The sequence below is a fragment of the Temnothorax nylanderi genome, unplaced genomic scaffold (assembly GCF_030848795.1).
Source record: "Temnothorax nylanderi isolate EJ_2023f unplaced genomic scaffold, tnyl_v1.0 TNYL_tig0114_pilon, whole genome shotgun sequence".
Lineage (NCBI taxonomy): Eukaryota > Metazoa > Arthropoda > Insecta > Hymenoptera > Formicidae > Temnothorax > Temnothorax nylanderi.
In genome coordinates, this window is record NW_027249176.1 from 10,342 (window position 1) to 20,082 (window position 9,741).

The 9,741-nt window shown below is 34.5% G+C and overlaps 1 protein-coding gene and 1 long non-coding RNA gene across 5 annotated transcripts; one reads left to right on the plus strand and one right to left on the minus strand.

Annotated features, from left to right (window-relative positions):
• Positions 1-1,606: 1,606 nt before the first annotated feature.
• Positions 1,607-5,012, minus strand: LOC139776197 (uncharacterized). 2 transcript variants are annotated; one of them, XR_011719026.1, is made up of 3 exons: positions 4,716-5,012; positions 3,425-3,500; positions 1,607-1,733 (listed from the first exon to the last, which is right to left on the minus strand). It is a non-coding gene; the product is annotated as an uncharacterized lncRNA (long non-coding RNA). The 2 variants fall into 2 exon arrangements; XR_011719025.1 differs by having other exon boundaries at positions 3,425-4,856.
• Positions 5,012-9,541, plus strand: Tango10 (transport and golgi organization 10). 3 transcript variants are annotated; one of them, XM_071712731.1, is made up of 4 exons: positions 5,012-5,484; positions 5,710-5,969; positions 6,206-6,346; positions 6,424-9,541. In XM_071712731.1, the coding sequence occupies exons 2-4, from the start codon at positions 5,856-5,858 to the stop codon at positions 7,675-7,677; spliced, it is 1,509 nt and encodes a 502-aa protein (XP_071568832.1). In that variant the 5' UTR covers positions 5,012-5,484; positions 5,710-5,855; the 3' UTR covers positions 7,678-9,541. The 3 variants fall into 3 exon arrangements, with proteins under 3 accessions (XP_071568832.1, XP_071568833.1, XP_071568834.1); XM_071712732.1 differs by having other exon boundaries at positions 5,748-5,969; XM_071712733.1 differs by having other exon boundaries at positions 5,856-5,969.
• The last annotated feature ends 200 nt before the right edge of the window (positions 9,542-9,741 follow it).

The following is a 9,741-nucleotide window of genomic DNA, read 5'->3' on the forward strand; positions in this document are numbered from 1 at the left end:
TGTGTGCTACATTTTCTTTTAAAATACACATTATTGAATTCTTTATTGAAATTTGTGTGTTCAAAAAGTTACATGAATGTTCTCTTTGCAATTAAAGTACTGTACTAATTATATGATTTTTGTTACAGATACGAATACCCAGTTAATGATGACAGCTTATTTAGATTACTTTCCTCTTATCAAAACTTGAAAGAAGTTTATTTGTCCCGTGCTGTCCTCACTGATCACCGGTTGGAATTACTAGCGCAGTGCAAAAACTTAAAAAAGTTATATCTTATTAACGCGAAACTTGATATACCTGATAATTGTTCCGTTATTTTGAAACAATGTCCTAAACTGCAGGAGTTTTATCTCAGAAAATGTAATATAAGTGATCAATTTGTTAATCAATGGAAGGAAAGATATCCGCATGTGTCCGTCTATACTTATTGTTGAATCTGAAAAATGTGGAGTCAAGAATAAGTCGTTCTGCGAGAACGAATTCGTCTTTAGGAATGTCGCAGTTTTTTGACAAATGTTCCCATCTATTGCAGATGCTGTCAATAGCTAGGTCGGTAGGAACATTCGTAAAAAGTGAAACCACGTCCAGGGAGATAAGAGTGTAATTGTCATCTAAACGTGAACCGTTCAAGTTATTTACGAGTTGAAAACTGTCTTTTATGTGGCTATTGGCTTTAGGGATACTAGAAGAAATTATGTTGTGTAAGAATCTAGCTAAGTTGTGTAAAGGTCCATCAATGGACGAAACTATGATTCTTAACGGGTGGTTTTGTTTGTGAATTTTCGGAAGTCCATAGGCTCTCGGAAGTACTCCGTCACTACAATAGAGGAACTTATAAGTAGCGGGTGAAATGTATTTCAAATTCTTCCATCTAGTGAGCAATGTTCTCACATTTCTTGTAAGGGAGAGGATGGGATCTTTTTTGATTCATACTTGTCCATCATAAATAATATCTAACCTACGGTTTCCTCATTCCCCGGCCGGTTACTTTGTTTATAATAACGTTTCCGACCTACACACTTGTGACCCGCTGTCTCACTTCGTTTTCAACCGACACGTGTGTGTGACTGCAATATTCTCGCCTTTAATTTCCGAAATGTGCGACTCTCCGAATTCACCCCTGACTGCTACGACTTTTTAATTATTGTACTTTTTTTACTGCTGCAGATCTTGAGGTGAGCTCTCTCCTTTCTTTTTTGTTTTCTTAAACGATCGATCAAACATATTTTTCTTTCTTTTTCACAGTGGAAAATGTCCACTATTATCGTGCGTACCAGCTCGCTAGTCACGACATCTCCTCAAGAAGGGAGCTTTCTACCTCGAGCTCTGCAGGAGAGAATAGAATTCTTTTACTTAATAAATGCTGAAGATGGCTCAAAGGAAGAGCCGAAACGTTCGTCATATGTGAATACACATCTTAAGTTTTATTGCGCACCACGTCCCGCAATATTGCAGTCACACCTGACTCGCATTCGCCGTTTAAATCGCTAGGAAATAATAAATTTCCTTAATTGGCTTAAGGGAGGTTTCTACCTTGTTGGGTCAAAAAAATGCCTTTTTTTACGAATTTTTTTATAGAAAACTATTGAATATAGCAAGTTGAAATTATGTGTGCTGCTTAAGTAGCTTTTATTAAATAAGTACAAATTTTTTCAATGAGAAGGAGGGGAGGGGCATACACGATGACGGCGGCACGCTGGCGATGAGGTACTTCCGGCTTGCGGAAGTACTGCTGCCGGAACAAGTGACATGAAACAAAAAAATGAAACATATTCTTACTCTATATAACACTGGGCATGGCATGAACCAAAATCAAAAAGAAAAAATAAAAAATGACAAAATGGCGAGACATTGAAATTTAGGTGTCGATTTTTTCAAAATAAAATTAATTTATTTGGGTCTTGCAATTTTCTATTGGAGCGCTTATTATGGAAGCGTCACTCCCTAAGGTTTTTCGGTTGTCCATTGGGGAAAGTTCAAAATTGGGTAGGCCCTAAAACCCGTTTTTTTGGGAAGGGGGGAATGCAAGCTACCGCTTCTTTTAGTTCGACTCATTTTGTTTTCTTATCTATCGGCGATTTCTCTTTTATTAGCTTTTTTATTAAAGTCACCGACAACCCTTGATTTCCGATCTATTACGGGATCTTATTTTAAACAGATAAAACATACTTTTATTGTCGGAACTATGTGTCTTACTGATGATTTAAAACAAATAGCCTTTACATTTCTTGTAATGGAAGATTTAAACTGCGTCCGATGTTCGATGTACTTATGACGTCCGATATCCAATAGAAGTGAGTTCGCTTCTAGTAGAGTCTCTAGAAAACGAACTTTCCTATTGGATATTAGGGACCGTATTCTCGAGCCTGCCCTAATGATTTTCGTATGCGACTTTGGGCCTGAGCAGAATAGCTGACTTATAATTTCAAGACAGTGTTTTATGCTTTAAATCTTTGTTTTTAGCAACGCACAATACTGTCTTGTGTCTCAAGTCTTAAACGAGTGTACAAAGTGTCAACATTGTAAGACTTGAGACATAAGACAGTATTGTGCGTTGCTAAAAACAAAGATCTAAAGCATAAAACACTGTCTTAAAATTATAAGTCAGCTATTCTGCTCAGGCCCTTTCTATTTGAAAAGCATTTAATTTCGCATGCGAGTTTCATGAAAACGATTCGAGAATAGGGTCCCAGACATCGTACATCGGATACAGTGTGAATCCTCCATAAGGGTAACAGAAATTTCAGACTCACGTCCCGGATTCCGTTTTTATCGGTAAGACATTATTACTCAAGCAATATACTCTTTCATTGTCAGTCTAAACATAATAAATTTTTTTGTTTGAAATTAAAAGCCTTTATGTCCAAGATGTAACATAATTAAATATAATCATCTCTATAATATCGATACATATAAAACAGCATTCATAGCGACATCAATTTCGAAAAGTGATTTCATCACATTGTTAGAGAAATATAAAAAAATATTTTATTAATTTAAGAATAACTTAATTTAACGTACATACACCGGTGAATCTATTATATTTATCGTAGCAAATTGTAAATCTTGTTTTAAGATTAGAAAATAAATAAGTAGACATAGATAATACAGATCCAATGTGTCACTTTTTTGTTTTATAGCTTATTCAGACTATTATGTAGTGCAAACTTAAATCGTAGAGTGTATACTTAAACAATCAATATGCACCGATTTTTCTATGGTATAAAATTTTCTAAACTTTTTAGTTGCATAATGAATGCATATTATATACGATTATATAAATTTGTTTGACAATTTTCAATTATACTAGTATGTTCATGACCTTGAAGTGGAGAACGTGAAAAAAAAGGTTTTTTATAGGAAACTATTTCGTAACAGAACCGAAAACCGAAGACTGATATACATATATATAGCGTATTTTACCTGTTAGAAATAATCGTGGCTACGTATGTAGTTCAATGTCCACATTTTGTGTACCAGTAAATGGGTACTTCCATCACTAAAACGCAAACATATGTTCACTCTCAGACTTCTTTCTGACAGAATAATCAATTTTTTATTGTTTAGTTGTTTAGTAGGGAAAAAAATCAAATAGGGGACAACGAAATATATAATTAGAAATCTTATAGTAATTTTGCCATTTTTTAATCAATCACATAAGTTAATCAGAATTCGGTCAAAGTCATTCATATAAAGATATAATGATCTTGCAGTATATGTACCTGTATTCTCATCAAACATAAAATACGGAGATTCAGAAAATCAAAAATTAAATAAAGATCACTATAGTTCAACTATATATATTCCTCACACAAAACATTTCGATTGCATTCCACTATAAAGAATAAATTTGTTACAATTTCGTAAACTTCAGCGCAATATTACGGAAACAACAAGACAGTATAAGTGAAATTAAATAAAACCAAGTTAAACTATACTGTAGAACTAAACATTTAAATAAATATAAATATATATTTATATTTTCGAGAATTTCATGTTATCCCTCTATCCGTTTTTCTGCCCCTTATATTCTATAATCTCCTTTCGATTTTTGTTTTTATTCTCCAGCAGCACAACAAAATAAAATTGTTTTTGTTATACACAATAATCCATCTCACACTCGCTTGCTCATTCTACGCCTGGTCAGTTGTATGGTACGTGGAAGAATTTCAGTTTATAGAGTCGAGATAACTATTTAGAATAGAAGAACTGTTACTACGTTTACGCGAGCGTTACTTTTGTAGTAACTTACGATAATTCCTTCGCGTAAACGGGATTTTCCTTCGCGTAAACGGGATTTTGTAGTAACTTGCGATAATTTACTCCGCGTAAACGAGTGATATATCGTAAGTTACTACAGAAGTAACGCTCGCGTAAACGTAGTATGTGTTTCTCTATGTACACAAGATTTTTGCTTTTTTTCGGCTTGCCTATTATTTCGGTTCTGCTTTTCACAACGTACGTGTCACGTGCTGCAACTCGATCGTATATCTTATATATATTTACGTATTTACGATTTCTATTCCTAAAATTTTTTACAAAAAGTTTCCAAACAAATAATGCCTAAACTAAAATATTTTCCATTTCTATTATATTCCTAAATTTTTTTTCAATAGTTTTTCTAAACAAATAATGCATTATAAAACCCTAATAAATCTTAGTCCCGGCCGTTATTTATCTAGATCCTTGTATACAGACCCTTTAATATACTTACTTTTTGTCTAAAACTCATCCTTTTTCTGAACTTTTACTCCACGATTAGCCATAAAAGACTATAGCTCTATCCTGACGAATCATATGTTATATATATACCAGCCTTTCTGTTTTTACTTTTAAGAAACCGCGCGCCAATCACTACTTCCGTAGTAGAACACGTCCCATTTTATCGATTAATATTATTTCAACGGAAATTCAACCTATTTCGAGGGTCCCTCTTGAACCGTAAAATTTAGTTCTCAATCGTCTCTCGAAGTAAACACACCTTTGACTCACACTTGCTCTGTGTAAAATAAAAATCTTGTAAGAGAACTTTATTTCACGTCGCGTCTTGCACGTAACAAACAACAAACGTCGAAGCGGTCGAAGCGTCGAAGGTGGTCGAGGGTGTGTGTAGTGTGTACCAACGTTAATGATACAGTAGTAACGGTCGCGCCACTGTGTCAAGTGTGTCATGACTGTCATGCTGTATCATCTGTACTATCTACCGAGAGTTTAAAGGGACAAATTTATCGAGATACATTTGCGAGCGGTTTATACACGAATCTGTTGGTTTCGGCATAAATTATGGAATATGGACGTTGGTAGTTCAAATCGTTACCCGTTGAACAACGATAGCAAGAAAAAAAGACGTCATTTCAGAAATATCGAGAAGCCTGAATCGCAATATTATTCCGCAAATTTTTTTAATTCAATTTTTTTAATTCGATTTTGAACTCGTCGAACGCGCTTGATGATCGCTACTGTCTTCTGACACCCTCAGTCCGGTAAGATTCCAATCTCCTTCGGACAGTTAATATTTAGGACAGCTATTATAACCTCAAATCGCCTATCATTTAGGTTTTTAGGCTTTTCTAGTTGTTTACTGATATTATCGTGACGTGTTCGTTAATTTGATGTGTAAACTCGTACAAAAGATTAATTATTTGTAGAATCCTGTCTCTGTGCATTAATTTTATTCATAGAATATAGAATCTCATCTTTGTGCACAGGTATAATTTTTCTCAATAAGAAGATTTTTCGTTGCCAGTTTAAAATAATGGGAAATCCTGTGGAAATGGTCTATCGTCCCCAAATTTCTTTGTTGATTATATCGAGCAACGATTGAATTGTAAATACGTCGAGGAAACATGTGCAGATGTTGCGGACTACTATTGGGTGGATGACAGGCTCATCAAGGATGGAGTCCAGCAAGAGATCGAGGACGGTTAGTAACACTGCTGCACAGTCTGAGAGCTCAGACTCTATAGAGGTATGTATATATGCATTATGAAAAATCTAAGGGGTTTAAATACTGCGTATTAGTTAACTTAGGGCCAGTTTCACCAACATCGATGAACTGTAACCTTCGATTAAACCCACTCCATCTCTTTTTAACTGTCCCCCTTACAAAGAGCCGAAGAGTGAGTTTAATCGAAGGTTACAGTTAATCAGAGATGGTAAAACTAGCCCTTAATTATGCAATATTCAATAATCTGCCGATTACAGGTGGACAATTCACGTACAGTCTTGCTAAAGATAGCAACACTGTATGCGGAGCGTCTTATGAATGATATCTGTCTTGTTGTGGATGGCGTGGAATATCCGGCACATCGACTCATACTCTGTGCTTCTAGCGATGTTTTCCAAGTAAGTGCGAAAATCTATATTGTTGAAAAGAATAAAAATTTGTCATGGAGCGATACTCAACGTCAATTAAATTACAGGTGATGCTGATGAGCCCACAATGGAGCGAGTCTCAGGAAAGCAGGGTAACTCTCCAAGAGACGCCACAGTGTGCACCAATATTCAGCGAATTTTTGCGCTATTTTTACACTGGCCAGATAAGAATTAATCATAGCGTCGTTTTACCGATATTGTCCCTAGCCGATAAGTACAACGTCAAAGATTTGATATCGTTGTGCCTTGATTACATGCGAAATCATGTCGCACTGGCTGCTATACATGGCACACTAGTATCGTGGTTGCAGTACACGTTGAATTGCGGGCATCATGACATCAGCCAAGCGTGCCAAAACTTCATCAAGTGGAATTTCGAGCTTGTGGCCAAGACTGCGGACTTTGGAAATTTTGATTTAGATATCCTAGTGTCCTTGTTGCATCAAAGTAGTTTGGTTGTAAAAGATGAGATGACGCTCTACAAGTGCCTAGAATATTGGCTGAATTATCAGGCGGGTCATTTGCGAGCACAGCTGTCGCCGGACGAGTTGGAGGCAACGTTGCATCAGTTGGTGATAGCGGTGATGTCGCCCGTTAGATTCCCGATGATGTCACCGCGACAACTGGCGGATTTGCTGCTGTCGCCGTTAACGAAGAAGTATAAGGAATTCTTTGTGGAACGTATGTCGATTGGCATGTCTTTTCATTCAGGTCAAATCAACAGAGTGAGAGAGGTCAGCATGAGCGAAGAAGATGGTGCGTTGCTGTTTGAACCGAGACTGTATACGGTTGACACGTGTAGCTCGTTATTGACCATAGAGAACTTTCACAGTTTGCCATCTTATCACATGAGGACACTTGTATTTTCTAGTCACTCCAGTTTAGCGGAATATGCGGGTGACAGAGTGTGCGAGTGGGTAGTAGACATTTATCCCAAGGGTGTGTGGTTCAAGAAGTTTTTCCTCATAGTGTGGCAGGGCACAGTGGAGATGCCCGAGCACGTCAAGCGATCAGTGAGATTGTCGTTGACCTGCAAGGAGCCCTTAAATAGTAACATGCGCGTGAAAATCGGGGTTTTGATTTATGGCTTGCAAGACGGGGTTGAGCACATTGCGAGAGTCACCGAGATTATTCACAGATTTAGTAAGAAAGATCGCGTCTTGAATTTGGACGATCTTCTGCCGTTCGAGGAGCTCAATCCACAACAGGGTTCAGTATCGGAAAATGTGGTATCTCCGTTTCTAGTAGGCCCCAACAAAGACATGCTCAAATTACATATTGTTATATCGCCAGCGAATTAACATTTATAAAGAAAATTTGCGATACAAGAGTGTTACAGAGTAGAGATGTGCGAAGTATTCGAATACGCATCGAATCGAATCGAATCTCACCCGTTTTAATTCGATTCGAATTTCTATGATTCGAATCCGAACTCTATTCGAAAATTTCGAATCTAGATGGTTTGAATACAAATCATATATATTGTCAAATCTATAAAATTATATTTCCCGTTAATAAACAAGTGGAACCAAGTTACAGAGTCGCAAAATTCTTATCGAAACTGGAAGAAGAATGTTAATAGGTACATTCAGTGAATGCATTCAGTATTATAATTGCTGCATGAGCGGCTAAATAGTCAAAAAGTTTATTCAAATTATAAGTATAAGTTTGAATTTGCGTAAAAAAATAGTAAGCTATAAGTATTGATAATAAAATTATTTTATTTTAATTTCTATGTATGCAATTGGATAATGTTAATGGATACTACCTGGATTTTTTACCTGATTTCAGTTACTGCGACATTAAATAAATAAAATATATTTTATTAGTTTTATATTAAATATTTAAATATATTTTTTGCTTTAAAAGGATTCATATTATATAATCAATATCTATTATTTTTTTACATTAAAATATTCTATTATCCACGTGTTAAAATTTAATCTAATAATAATTATATTGTTAATTGAAAATCGTATTCCAACGATTCGATTCGAATAAAATTTTATCGATTTGAATTCGAAAGAAGAAATAAAATTCGATTCGATTCGACAACAAAAATCCTAGATTCGCACATCTCTATTACACAGTTGTCGAGAAATAAATGTTAAAAAATGTTCATATTCGACATTTTTATCGGAATTTTAATAAGAATATATGAATTTGTTTCTGAGTGCTTCATATATATATATATATATTTATAATATACAATTACATTTGTTTCCTTTTTCTCTTTTTACGTTTGAGAAAGACGAATATTTTTCCAGCATATATAAATAGATAAAACTATAAAATATAACGTGTAATTAGGTATGTTCCTGGACATTTTATTTCTAAATCTCATATATGAATTGACTGACTTTATCAGATGTTAGGGTATTTACATTTATGTGATCTTAATGAGGTATATGTAATATTACATTGCAACTATAACATATCAAATGCAATGTATTTCAATAAAAAAAAGGAACTTAGTATTTAGTAAAAGAAAAAGAAAAACTTAGTCCCTGTTATTGTGCTGTAAGTGTAATTCTCTGAAGTCTAAACATGTAAACTCCTATTCCTACAATTTTGTGAATTTTGTCTATCAAGATCCATTTGTATGGGTGCATGTATTGTATATAATTGAGATGCAAATGTAAGTTGGTGAAGCTATATATTATAACAATGCAGAATGCGAGCGTATTTCATGGGTGTAAATGTGCGTTAATAGGCTTGTTGTTGACCGTGTTCCGCAAACCAACATTTTCGTATAACGAGAGTCGTCAATGATGACAGGACGGCAGGACTTTTTTTAAATTATATCACATAGAATTTGCAAATATTCTGTACCTCCTGAAGAGAAGAAAAGAAAAAGCGTTAAGACTTGGACTGTTTTTAATTTTATAGATACAATTTTTAGACACAGTTTATTGTTACTAGTTAATTATTATTACGAATTTGAGATATTGGTTACGTCTGCGAATTATATTACTGTGTGTGATTTATCTATCGTATTTTATTTTCCCGATGATGAAACAAGTTATTGAAATTATTCCAATTGCATCTTATTGTTAATTCCCATCATTATGTGTTCCTAAGTTAAGAATTGATTTTCTATTTGTTCATCGACATTGTATTCATGTGCAGCAAAATAATCAGACTAAATAAAACATATAATATTTATTCTTAAAAGTGTTATATATTATAATAAATGTATCGTGTGAGGATATTTGATGGATATATGTGTGATTTCGAAAATTACGTAAAGTACTATAGTATTTTTTTATAACGATAATTCTTGTTATTAGCATGACTTGAGTTACTAATTATGATTAAAAATAAATTATGATTGCTGTTTTACAAAAATATATATGAATACAAGC

Bases quoted from the DNA above. Each gene is read 5' to 3' on its own strand.
- Tango10 (XM_071712731.1), top strand. From the start codon at position 5,856: ATGTTGCGGACTACTATTGGGTGGATGACAGGCTCATCAAGGATGGAG. The intron at 5,970-6,205 runs GTATGTATATAT...TGCCGATTACAG, and splicing joins AGAGCTCAGACTCTATAGAG to GTGGACAATTCACGTACAGT. The intron at 6,347-6,423 runs GTAAGTGCGAAA...ATTAAATTACAG, and splicing joins CTTCTAGCGATGTTTTCCAA to GTGATGCTGATGAGCCCACA.